The sequence below is a fragment of the Microtus oregoni genome, unplaced genomic scaffold (genome assembly GCF_018167655.1).
Source record: "Microtus oregoni isolate MIOR12 unplaced genomic scaffold, Mior012 000027F_ref0000203, whole genome shotgun sequence".
In the NCBI taxonomy this organism is placed as follows: Eukaryota; Metazoa; Chordata; class Mammalia; order Rodentia; family Cricetidae; genus Microtus; species Microtus oregoni.
The window spans coordinates 19,878,805-19,891,947 of NW_024543086.1; the positions used below are offsets into that span (position 1 = coordinate 19,878,805).

Below are 13,143 nucleotides of genomic sequence, written 5' to 3' on the forward strand. Positions count from 1 at the left end.
CCAATCCTTCCCAGGAACCAGGTTTCCCACTTCCGCCTCCAGGAGGTCCCGCTCTGAGAGCCTCTTCCGTGGAGCCTCTCTCCTTCAGCAGAAACCGGGGTTCAGCCAGGGCTCCAGTAGACCTCAGGACCCCAGTGGTAATGACTCGGGACTGGAGTGGGAGCACATCCACCCAGCTGCATGCCTAGTCCGCCGTAATCTGGCCGTAAACCTTGCGCCTTGAGACGTCTGCCCGCCTTTTGGCGCCTCCACCCTGCAACCCTCTGACCCAGGCTTAAGAGTTGCCTCAGGACTTTATTAGATAAAAACGACAGGATGCGCAGCAGAAGCACTCCCTAGTGTGCTCCATTCCAGGCATCTTATATGTTTCCCGAGGTCTCCGGCTTCTCTTTCTCCAGATGCTTCTTTTGGGGGCCCTGGTTCAAGTGGAGGGACAGGAGGAGTGTTAGTGACCAGAATCAATCAAGAAATACTGTCTACGACCGTCACCAAGGCTACCGAGGGCCTCTCTGCTAGATCCCTAAAAGCGCCCTTCCCCAGCTCCTCTCCGAAACAAGCGGGGTATGGAGTTTTGGGACCCAGAGAACAAGTGGGACTAGCTCACCATGAAGGCTCTCTTCTCCTGCGCTGTTTGGAAGCGTCCATAGCCAAACTTGGAAGTGGTGTCAATGAACTTGAGTTCGATATTCTCCAGAGCTCGGCGGCTGTGGTGCACTAGGAGGGACTGGGGATCCAAGAGAGACGTCAAGGATGGAGAGCCCCAACTCCCCCGGACCCCCTGCTCCACACCAAGAAGGACTCAGTCGATCACCTGCCCCTGCCAGATCCCTTCCTCCACTCTCCCACCACCCCACCCGCAGCAGAGCAGGCTACAGGACAGGCTACTGGATGGAGCCCTCGACCCTGCTTGCCATGCTGCGCTTACCTTCCTCAGTGTGATCACCCTCTTCTTGGTGCCTGCAATGCAGCCCTTTAACATGACGAAGTCATTGTTCACTTCCCCATAGTGGGGGAAGCCACCCTGCAGGGAGAAGATCACACCAAGCAGGTACAAGGCAGACAGGTTAGGCGACTGATGTGTAGGAGCCCCATGCTCAGACCCCAGGGTACCTCACACTGGACCACTTGTCAGGGCAACAGCATTTGAGCCCTGTTTTTAGTATTCTTCTTCCTGCCTTATCTCACTTAACATTAACATGCCTTTTTGTGGGGGACACTGAAGCTCAGAAGTTTGGGAATGCTGAGCACGGTAGTATACCTCTATAAATCTAGCACTTGAGAGACCGATACAGCAGGATCACTTAAGGCCAGCCTGCATAACAGTGAGTTCCTGGCTCCGTAGCTCAGCTGGAAGAATGCTAGCTTAGTGTTCACAAGCCCCCGTGTTCGATCCTGGGCACCACATTAAAAACTTAGGTGATAATTGGGCATGGTGGAACATGCCTTTAATCCCAGAACTTGGGAGGAGGCAGGAGGATCTTAGAGTTTGAGGCCACCCTGGTCTACAGAGCAAGTTCCAGGACAGCCAGAGCTACACAGAGGAATAAACGGTGTGCGGCCACATGCTCTCAGCACTCAGAAAAAGGTAGAAACAGGATCAGCATTTCAAGGTCATCCTCAGCTGTATGGGGAGTTGGAGGTCGACTCGGGCTACGGGAAATGCAGTCACATGCTTAGGCTCCATGGCTGCTTCCCGCTAGTTCAGAGCTGGTTCCTAGGCCACCGCGGTACTGCTGTATGCAGCTGTATGCATGTCTCCTCTCAGCAGGTATAAAGGGTGCAGGAACAAACAAGGAATGGGGCTTCCAAGTGGTTGCTCACTGGCATATCAGGCCTCCCATCACTGACTTCCTGCTAAGGCCCTAGGCCTAGTCTGTGTGGGGGCCTATATCCAGTTGCGGAGCTTACATAATGGAACTGGGGGGGGGCAGGGTAGCACCACCTCGGGTATACCTCCAGCCCCCATTAGATCCCGTTTGCCAGCCTCACCAGAGGTGTGATAGACTTGTCAGTAATATCATAGCTGGTGGACGCATTGTTTTTAACCATCTTCCCATCTTCCATGTGCAGCCCCCTGCCAATTCTGTAGATCTGCCGGGAAAACAGCAGTAGGAACCAGAGGTGGGTTTTGGGCTAGCAACACAGCCACACACATCCCCAAGCACGCATGCTCAGACTCTGGAACTAGTAATGATATTTCATGAACCCAATCAGAGTTTGAATCGTGCCGTCCCACTAGATACCACTCAGAGCTATGGACACACCTTCTTGTTCAGCTCTGTACGGTGGTGGTATCCCTTCTGCCCAGCCCGGGCAATGGAGCAGCCTACTCGGGCAGGGTGCCAGGCACCAATGCAGGCCACCTTGCGCAGGCCTTTGTGGGTCTTCCTTGGCAGCTTTTTGGTATGCCAGCGGCTAGTGACCCCTGTAGAGAGGAAGGGAGGCTAAGAGGCCACTCTGGCCCCCACTAAACACTCTTCCCTGGAGCTACTGTCTCTACCAGGCCTTACCTTTAACACCCCGGCCCTTCGTCACAGCAATGACATCAATGACCTCACTCTGGCTGAACACACTGTGTACAGGCACCTGCTTCTCCAGCCGTGCCTGAGCCCAGGCCACCTTCTCAGCCACGGTACCACCATTCAGCTGAATCTCCATGATGTGGGCCTTCTTCTGCCGAAAGGGCAGCAGCTTCATCTGCAGACACAGTGGGAAGGTCACTTCACAAGCCCCCCCCCCCACTCCAGATGGCTAGCCCGCTGGTAACCCCAAGTCTTTCCCCTTTGTGTCTATTCAGACATTATTGTGCTCCTGCCACATGCTGGGTGCTGGAGGTACACCACAGATTGGGGCAGGCAGCATCCTGTATCTCAGGGAGTTCTGCCGTCTCCTTTCAGGACAGATTAAAGCCAAGTAAACTCTTGGAGAGGGCTCAGTGTTCTGGTAAACAACAGATAGCACCTCAGGTAGAGTGGTCAGGAAGGGCCTCTCTGAAGAAGTGACCAAAACCAGCAAAAAGTCACTACACAGAACTCCACGTGAGTTTACGAGGACGCAAGCAGCATGCAGAAAGGCACTGTGTTAGGAAAGATCTTGGAAAGTTGCTGGGATCATCTGGCCAGATGGGAGCAGGAGGCTGCCAGGACAGGCAGATGTAGGAGTGGGCTCCAACTTCCTTCCAAGTGTAGGGTGCCAACTAGACCATTGGGCAAGTCCCTGGCTGCTGTGAGCTTCATATGCTAAGAGGATATACCAGTGTAAACACACCTGTTAGGTCACAGCACAGTATTTATAGAGCTCCTACCAGGCTATTATGTATACTGTATGGCCTGGGGCTCACAGGGGAATTAGATGAGTGTGACCCTTGCCTCCATGATCCCTGGAGGGCAAACTGGCAAACATCAAGCCCTGACTTGCTTCCCCATGAGCTACAGGTATGAGAGTGAACAAGAGCCCCGTGTTCACAGAGCAGGGGAGGCGCCCAGGAGGGGTGAGGATAGGGTTGCAGCCGGGGAATACTTCTCTGAAGACAAGATGTGTAGGAAAATTCCAGAGCGAGTGTTCTGGTTAAATTTCAGTCAGCATCAAGCTGGACCCCAGGTACAGCCAGTTCTCCATGCTGGACTTTTGACTGAAGACTCAAGCCTTTCAGGACGGTTGGGCACCTGAGTCGTCCGTGGGGCACAATAGCTGTTGACGACACTGGCATATAACATCACATGCCAGTGACCTCTCAACTCTGGGACAAGAGTGGCTAGTGAGGTAGCTGGCCAGATCTTGAGCCTGTTCCCAAGGCTGGTGCTATTTTTAAGCTGACATTTGTCAGGGCTCTTTATTTGGATGTGGGGGATGGGCTGGAGGTGGGGGTTGGGCTGACCTGGGTGTGGACAATGACCCGAATGACCTTGCAGTACTTCTTCAGGGCCGCAAAGTCCTTCTGGATTTGCTTCTTGCCGTTGGTGTCTCGCCACCTCTTGCAGGCTTTGGTAAAGGCCTTCTTCTTACTCTTGTGCCTGAGCCACACACAGAGTGCTCAACACCCAGCCAGGTAGCTCTCTGTGTTGTCCTGCCTGCCTCACCCTACCTGCAGCCCACCAAGCCAGAGGCCTGGCCCAGGCCCTCCCGAAGAGCCTGGGATGTTTCCAGGCACCATTGGTGATCATGTCCTCTCCCTCCAGCCCTCCTTCCCCACTTCTCCTCTTTGTATGTGTGTGGGCGTGTGTGTCTCAAGAGGGTCCCACTATGTCATCCAGGCTGGACTAACACTCCAAATCCTTCTAAAATGTTAGGATTCCAGGTGTGTGCCCAGCAGTAATCAGACCTCTAACCTCCCTCAGACACGGTGAGCAAATGCTGTCCCTCCAGTTAGGCAGACACCCTTCCCACCCCTCTCTGGGGCTCTAACACCTCCCTCAGACACTGTGGGCAAATGCTGTCCCTCCAGTTAGGCAGATACCCTTCCCACCCCTCACTGGGGCTCAGGTAGAATGATGAGCCCAATCCTAGAGATGAAGAAGCCACGGGTCCCAGAGGCTAAACTCTGGATGAAGAGCAAATTCATGGTACAAACAGTAAAATCGGCATCCTTGCTGCTCACCAGTCACTTTGGGGAGTAGGGGGGAGCCACATTCTACACCCTTCATCTAGCCATGCAAGGAACTCAAGATGTCAGCCATATTGCTTCAGTCATATAGTCCTGCTCTGTGTGTGTGTGTGGGGGGGGTGTTTTTAATTTGTTTGTTTGTTTTTCGTTTTCTGAAACACAGTTTCTCTGTGTAGCCTTGGCTGTTCTGGAACTCGCTCTGTAGGCCAGGCTGGCTTCCAGTCCACGCATGTCAATTCTGAAATTTCATCCAGTTATCGCCATGAATATAATGACTGGTGATTTTAAACTTTTTGCACTTATTTTGATATATTGTATGTATATGTTTACAAGCACCGCAGTGCACATGTGGTAGTCAGAGGACAACTCAAGAATTAGTTCTCTCCTCCGCCTTATCCCAGGTATGGCACACAGGTTGGCAGGCTGGGCAGCAAACACCCGAGTCATCCCACCAGCCCAACCCTAGGCTGAATATTTGATTCTTCCTATCTCTGGATTCCAATGTCCTCTCCAGCTCTCTGATACTTCTTCCTGTCTTGCTGCACTGAAGGCACCACACAGACTCTCTACCTGGGCAAGGCTCCCCTCCCCCTCCATTGCTCTAGCACAGAGCCAGGGCGAGGCTCTCACCAATCCTTGTAGAAGCGTCGGCGGCACTCATCACTGAGATGTTCGGCAAAGATGGTCTTGAAGCTCCGAAGACCTCGAGGAGTGGCCACGTAGCCCACCACGCCCACCACCACCAGCGGTGGCGTCTCCACAATGGTCACAGCTTCTACCTCCTCTCGTTTGGAAATTTCTGTTTGGACCAAGGAACAAGAGTTGAGGGGACCTTCTCAGCCAATGGGGAAGGAACCACAAGGGTCAACTACACAAGGCAGCCCAAGAGACAGAGCTGTTGCCTGGCCGACTAATTAGACCACCAAAATCTTATTTTATTTTTAATAATTCTAAATATAGTGTCATAAGCACCAGGGAAACCAGAGACCCATCATTTCATGGAGAGTCTTAGGCCGCCATGGATTTCATCATGGCGTTTTCTTTTGTTTAGGTTTATTTGGGGGGCATCTCCTGTAGCCCAGGCTGGCCTTGAACTTGCTATGTAGTTGGGAACAGCCTTGAATTCCTGATCCTCCTGCCTCGACCTCCCAAGTGTTGGTATTATGGGCATCCACCACCATGCCCAACCGAAGTATGTGTTCTAAAAATGAAAGAAGATAGGAAGCCAGGCGGTGGTGGCGCACACCTTTAATCCCAGCACTCAGGAGGCAGAGGCAAGAGGATCTCTCTAAATTTGAGGCCAGCCTGGTCTTCAAAACGAATTCCAGGATAGCCAGAGCTATTACACAGAGAAACCTGTCTCTAAAAACAAAACAAGCCAGGCGGTGGTGGCACACACCTTTAATCCCAGTACTCGGGAGGCAGAGGCAGGTGAATCCCTGTGAGTTCGAGGCCAGCCTGGTCTATAAGGGCTAGTTCCAGGACAGCTAGGACTGTTACACAGGGAACTCCTGTTTCCAACCCCCCCAAAAAAGAAATAAAAACAAAACAAAGTTTCCAATATATGAGCTAGCTAGGGTTTGGACTGCCTTTAATCCCAGCAGGTTGACTGTGATTTCAAGGCCAGCCTGGTCTACAGAACAGGACAACTAGAGCTACACAGAGAAACAGGTCTCAAAAATAAAAACCCGGCTAGAGGGAAACTTCTTTTGTTGTTGTTGTTGTTGTTTTTTTTTTTTTTTTTTTGAGACAGGGTTTCTCTATAGCTTTGGGGCCTGTCCTGGAACTCGCTCTTGTAGAACTCGAACTCCCAGAGATCCGCCTGCCTCTGCCTCCCAAGTGCTGGGATTAAAGGTGTGCACCACCAGCGCCCAGCAAGAAACTATTTTCAACAAAGGGGTCAAAGCACAGAACATCCCAAGGGAAGGAGAGATACTGCAAATAGGGTAGTAAAAGCAGTAAATAAACAACTCAGAATAACTTCATGGAGTCCCTGAAACTGACCAGATCCACTGGGACCCTCACTCCCCAAGAGTATAGAAACATCAAGGATGCTAAGCATCACATGGAGACACGCCAAACTGCACGGCAAACTCTCAGACAAGCCTAGCCAACTGAGACCAGCCCAAAAGCCTGTAAAAAACAGAGTAGCTGAGCTGCCTGGAAGAAGCTCAAACAAACTGAGTCACCTGGAAAGACCACCTTCCAACCAACTGAGCTGCCTGCAGGCTGTGCTGTGTACTCCAGGTTCCCAGCTTTTGTGAGCTGTCACCATGCTGGGATGGATCTGGGTAATGTAGCTGTCTTTGAGTCATTTCAGCTCTTGTGTGTAACCCCTCACCCATATTCCTGTAGTAATCCCAGTAAAACTCTTTGATTCATCAAGTTGGAGTTTGTCTGTTATGGGCTTCCTATCTAGAGTGAATAGATGTGCATGTGTGCATGTGTGTGCATGTGTGTACATGTGTGTGTACATGTGTGTGCATTGTGTGCATGAGTGTACTGTGTGTGCATGTGTGCATGTGTGTGTGCATGTGCGAGTGTGCATGTGTGTACATGTCTGTGTGCATGTGCATGTGTGCATGTGCGTGTGCGCATGTGTGTGTGCGCATGTGTGTGTGCATGTGTGTGTGTACATGTGTGTGTGCATGTGTTGTATCTTCCCAGGAAAAGTCTGACACAGAACAGGTAGCAGGTACACAAGTGACACATAAGTGCATGCAACAGAATTTAGGCAAGCTGAATAGACACAGTACACACGCCTGTAACCCCAGCACTCAGGAGGCAGCAGCAGGCAGATCTCTGTGAATTCAAGACCAGCATGAGTTCCAGGACAGCCAGGGCTACATAGTGAAACCTTGTCTTAGTAAAACAAAACAACAACAACAAAATCCACATAATGCTCTTTCAGAGGAACCAAGTTTGGTTCCTAGCACACGTGTTGACTGGCTTAGTGTTTCCTGGTGATGTAATAAAGCATGACCAAAGAAACCTGGGAAAGAAAGGGTTTCTGTTGGCTCTCGGGTTCTACTCCATCGCTGAGGGAAGTCAGAGCCGGGCTCAAGCAGGACAAGAATCTGGAGGCCGGAACAGAAACAGAGGCCATGGAGGAGTCCTGCTTACTGCTTGCTTCTCAGCCTGCTTTTTAGCACCCAGAACCACCAGCCCTCACACCTCAATCAGTAAGTTTTAAATGCATCACGGCCATTCTTATGGGGGCAGTTTTTTCAATTTAGTTTTTTTTTTTCTTTCCAAATGACTCTAGCTTGTGTCAATTTGACATAAAATTAGATAGCACACCGCCGGGCGATGGTGGCGCACGCCTTTAATCCCAGCACTCGGGAGGCAGAGGCAGGCGGATCTCTGTGAGTTCGAGACCAGCCTGGTCTACAGAGCTAGTTCCAGGACGAGCTCCAAAGCCACAGAGAAACCCTGTCTCGAAAAACCAAAAAAAAAAAAAAAATTAGATAGCACAACCACATGTAACTCCAGCTCCAGGATCTCTACCACCCCCTTCTGGTCTCTGCAAACTTGCGCTCCTGTGTGCATATGCCCAGAACAAACATACACATGCATAATTAAAATTAAGTCTTTTAACATCAAGCAAACAGTATGAGGGATTGACCTATATCTTTTTTTATTGTTTTATTGGTGTTTTGGCCTGTATGTATATCTGTGTGAGGGTGCTGGATCCTGGAGTTACAGACAGTTGTAAGCTGCCATATGGGTGCTGGGAATTGAACCCTGGGTCCTCTAGAAGAGCAGTCAGTGCTCTTAACCACTGAGCCATCTCTCCAGTCCCTGAACTATATCTTGTGTGACAAAACTTTCCTGGGGAGACACTACTTATCTTCTCCACAACAGGTCAAAGTACGGCTACCACCAAAGTTCAGCTGTGGACCAATAGAATTGTACTGGTGTTATTTCAGGAATATGGTTGAGGGGCTATTTACAGAAGTAGAAATGGCTCAGAGACAGATGCCTCACCAAAACCCACTCCCGCATGGGGGACAGGTCACAAAACTAAACCTGGAGCACACTGCACAACCCACAGGCAGTTCAACAGGTTGTCCTTTCCAAGTGACTCTGGTCTAAACCTCTTCCTCGTCTTAACCTCTTCCAGGTAACTCCACTGGTCTCTGCTTCTTCCAGACTTCTGAGAGTTTCTTGGCGGGCCAGCTCTGGCCCTCTGAAGGGGTACACTTGGCTTTTATTGCTGACTCCTGCAGGGAGAGGCCTAGTAAATCTGGTCAGTTTCAGGGACTTTCTAGAACTATTTTGAGTTGTTACCCTCCCTGCTTAAGGAGTTTTCCCTGCAAGACGGAATGTTTCAAACTCACGGAAACTGTCACACAGCAATCCACATCTGTATACTAGTTCTTCTAAAATATGTGTTCTAGAGTTCTACAGAGACACTACACAGGAGGCTTTGAGGAAGATGGGTAACCAACCCACTTTTTAAATTTCTGTTATATTATTCTTAACAGTACTGGAGATTGAACCTGGGACTCTGAGTATACAAGGTAAACTCCTACTACTGAGCCACATTCCCCAAATCTTTTTTTTTCCTTTATTTTGAGACAGGCTAACTAAGTTACTCAGGCTAGTCTTAGACTAGTGATCCTCCTGCCTCAGTATCCCAAGAAGGTAGGATTACAGTCCTGAGCCCCACAAGGGTGCCCATCTTTGAACCCCAGTAGCTCTGCTTACTACCTACCTGGGGCCACTCTTCTAGCCTCTCCATGGTAAGTACTGTTAGAAACCCCTCCCTCCGGGTATTGCTCATGGTCAGGGCTTGACAAAGTTCAGCATGGATCCTCCCGTCCCAAGGCAATTTCCATGCACAGACCATCATCTTTTGTGGAACTGTGGCTCCGCTTGGACCACACGAACAGTTTCTGGCTCCTATCAGTTACAAGATTCCATTCCCCACTCTGCCCTGTGTCCCCCGCAGTGACTCACTGAGTCCAGGGCGGTGCACTTCTCGAAGGGTGTGGGTCATGCCAGCCTTGTAGCCCAGGAAAGCCGTGAGGTGCACAGGTTGGCTGGGGTCATCCCGTGGCCAGCTCTTCACCTTGCCCCTGTGCCTCCGGCTCCTCTTGTGGGGCAGGAAGCCCAGGTGTCCATGTCGAGGGGCAGAGAACTTCCGGTGGGACTTGGGATAGGATAGGAGAAAAAGGAGTTCAGAACTGGGATCTCCCTGTGGTGGCTTCAGGATGATCCAGGAGACTCAGCACCTCAAATACAATGTGGGCTAGAGGCCTGAGGGAGGGGTCCAGGCAGTCCTCCGTGCTACCCCATCAAATTATGCAAATGATGCAGGGTTAGGGACGGGGTTTCTTTAAAATCGCAGACTTCCTGCTCTTGTGAACTCAGGCTGGCGAGGCCTGGATGGACCAAAGACAGTAAAGTAATGTGTCAAGAGCAGGTGACTACCGTGACCTCTCCTTCTCACGCCCCTTCCAGACCCAAAGCGCGGCCCCTGGCCCTTTGCTATCTCTTCAGACCCATTCCTCACAGCTCCAGGGCTGCCCCTTCCCCCTCCCCCGGAAGGCCAGTTTGTTCAGGAGGTAGTCCCAGCCCACTGACCATGGCCGGTCCCTGCAGGTCAGGAAGGGGCCTCCCCACGGGGCACCAGAGGTAGAATGACAGGGCCAGAACACTCAGCTGCCACATCCCAGATTTAGCACCTGGCAGGCTCCTTGGCTGGCTCCTGTAGCCAGCATGGCCTTTGGTGCCAGGAACAAACCTGGGAGGGGCATTAGATGGGCAGTCTACAGTGGTAAGAACACCTGGGACCAGGGATCATATTTTTTTCTTCCAGGGGCCTGGGGGATAACTCTTCAAGGACAGGCAACTGTGGCCTGATGAGGGTCCTGTTCTCAGGCCACAGCCAGAAGGAAAATCTGAGTCCAGTAAAGAGGTCTCCTGCCCGGAGAGTTGTAAGCTAGAGCTCTATTGCTGCAATAGAAACACCATGATTGATTCTGGAGCGATAGCTCAGCTGTTAAGAGCATTAGCTGCTCTTCCAAAAGACCCAAGTTCAATTCCCAGCAGAGGGGAATTGTGTGGCCGCTCACACTGTCTGTAACTCCAGTCCCTGGGGATCTGGCATTCTCTTCACCACCGTGAACACTGCAAGCATGCACATGGGGCAAAGACATACATGCAGGCAAAACACTCACACACAAAATAAAACTTAAAAAAAAAAAACTTACCAGGCGGTGGCGGTGTGTGCTCTTTCATCTCCGCATATCAGGAGGCAGAGACAAGCAGATCTCTGTGAGTTCAAGGCCAACTTAGTCTACAGCACAAGTTCCAGGACAGGCTCCAAAGCTACAGGAAAACCCTGTCTCAAAAAAAAAAAAGATAAATAAATAAAGGCATCATAATCAAAATTAACTTGAGAAGGAAAACATTTATTTGGCTTACATGTCCTGATCACAGCCTATCATTGAGGGAAAACTGAGGCAGAACTCAAGTCAAAAATTTGAAGGCAGAAACTGAAGTAGAAGACGGGGGTGGTGGCATACGCCTTTAATCCCAGCACTTGGGGGAGGCAGAGGCAGACAGGTCTCTGTGAGTTTGAGGCCAGCCTGGTCTACAGAGCTAGTTTCAAGACAGCCAAGGCTACACAAAGAAACCCTGCCATGAAAAACAAAAAACAGAAAGAAAGAGACTGAAGTAGAGGCCATGAAAAAAAAAAATGCTGTTCACTGGCTTGCTCTTTTTTTTTTTTTTAAATTTATTTATTATGTATACAGTATTCTCAGTATTCTGTCTGCATGTATTCCTACAGTCCAGAAGAGGGCACCAGATCTCACTAGAGCCACCATGTGGTTGCTGGGAATTGAACTCAGGACCTTTGGAAGAGCAGGCAGTGCTCTTAACCACTGAGCCATCTCCCCAGCCCCTCTGGCTTGCTCTTTATGACTGATTCAGCCTTTCTTATAGAACCTGGGACCACCCACAATGGTCTGGGTCCTTCCACATCAGTTATTAATCAAGAAAATGCCCTACAGGCCTATCTATAGCCAGTATGATGGAAGCATTTTCTCAGTTGAGGTTCTCTCTTCCCAGGTGACCCTGGCTTGTGTCAAGTTGACATGAACCTAGCCAGAACAAGTACTTGAATGAATCTGTTTTCACGTTTCTTTGCTTCTTTGTCTCAGGGTCTTCTGCATCACAGGCTGGCCTGGAACTTAGTATATAGGTAAGGATGACTTTGAATTTCTGATCCTCCTGCCTCCACCTCCCAAGGGCAAGTGTTGGTATTACCATGCCTGGTTACACAGTGCTGGAGATTAAACCTAGGGCTTTGTGCATGCTAGGCAAGCACTCTATTACCTGAGCTACACTCTTAGCTCTGATATTCTTTCTTTCTTCCTTTCTCTTTTCCTTTGGTTTTTGGAGACCGTCCTTTTATTGTGTAGCCTTGCTTGGCTGTCCTGAAACTTACTCTGTAGATCAGGCTGGCCTCAAACTCAGAGATCCATCTGCCTCTGCCTCCCAATTACTGGGATTAAAGGCATTTGCTACCATCACCCCGCAAATTATATAAGCCTTTTTGGTTTTTAGAGACCAGGTTTCTTTGTGTAGCCTTGACTGTCCTGGAACTATTTCTATAGATCAAGCCGACCTTGAATTCAGAGATCCACTTGCCTCTACCTCCCAAATGCTGGGATTAAAGACGTGCACCACCACTGCCTGGCTCCCTTTTTTTAAATTAAATTTTATTTTATGTGTATGGGTGTTTTGCCTACATGTATATCTGTGCACCATTTGCCTGCCTGGTGTCATTGAAGGCCAGAAGAGGGAATCAGATCCTCTGGACTTGGATTTACAGCCGGTTACAAACCGAGTGGTGGATATCAAACCCATGTTCTCTGGAAAACCTCTTAACTGCTAAGCCATCTCTCCAGCTCCTTCTTTTTCTTTTGAGGAAAGGTCTCACACTATAGCCTATCTGGCCTTGAACTCTTGGCAATCCTTCTACCTTGGCTACCAAAATGGCAGGCAGGTTTACAGGTGTGAACCTACACATCTGGCTCTCCAAACTGATCTTGAACTCCTGGACTCGAATGATCATCCCAGCTCAGCCCTTGTGTAGCTCCTCCCACAGGTTTGTGCCACTGTGCCCGCCTCTGCCTCCAGAGTGCTGGGATTAAAGACGTGTGCCACCCCCACACCCCCCTGTTATTTTTCAATCCTGAGAGTCTATTGTTACAGAATCAAGGTTCTATAGTTGTAGAATCACCGAGTCCACCAGGCTTAAGATATCCTCAGGAACAGCGGTTTTGCATTAGGTACTAAAATTCTATGCTACCAGCCGGGCGTTGGTGGCACAAACCCTTAATGCCAGCACTCGGAAGACAGAGGCAGGTAGATCTCTGTGAGCTCAAGGCCAGCCTGGTCTATAAGAGCTAGTTCCAGGATAGGCTCCAAAGCTACAAGGAAACCCAGTCTTTGGGGAAAAAAGATTCTGTCTATGCTACCAAAATGTTAAGATTTGTGGGTCTGACTTTAGTGTCATAAACTGA

General features: G+C 50.0%; 1 protein-coding gene across 1 annotated transcript; it reads right to left on the bottom strand.

The window, feature by feature from the left end:
* Positions 1 to 255: 255 nt before the first annotated feature.
* Rpl3l (ribosomal protein L3 like) lies at positions 256 to 10,295 on the bottom strand. The gene is made up of 10 exons (XM_041676355.1): positions 10,193 to 10,295; positions 9,566 to 9,758; positions 5,234 to 5,402; positions 3,878 to 4,013; positions 2,511 to 2,697; positions 2,265 to 2,425; positions 1,990 to 2,091; positions 926 to 1,021; positions 605 to 724; positions 256 to 416 (listed from the first exon to the last, which is right to left on the bottom strand). The coding sequence occupies exons 1-10, from the start codon at positions 10,277 to 10,279 to the stop codon at positions 360 to 362; spliced, it is 1,308 nt and encodes a 435-aa protein (XP_041532289.1). The 5' UTR covers positions 10,280 to 10,295; the 3' UTR covers positions 256 to 359.
* Positions 10,296 to 13,143: the final 2,848 nt, after the last annotated feature.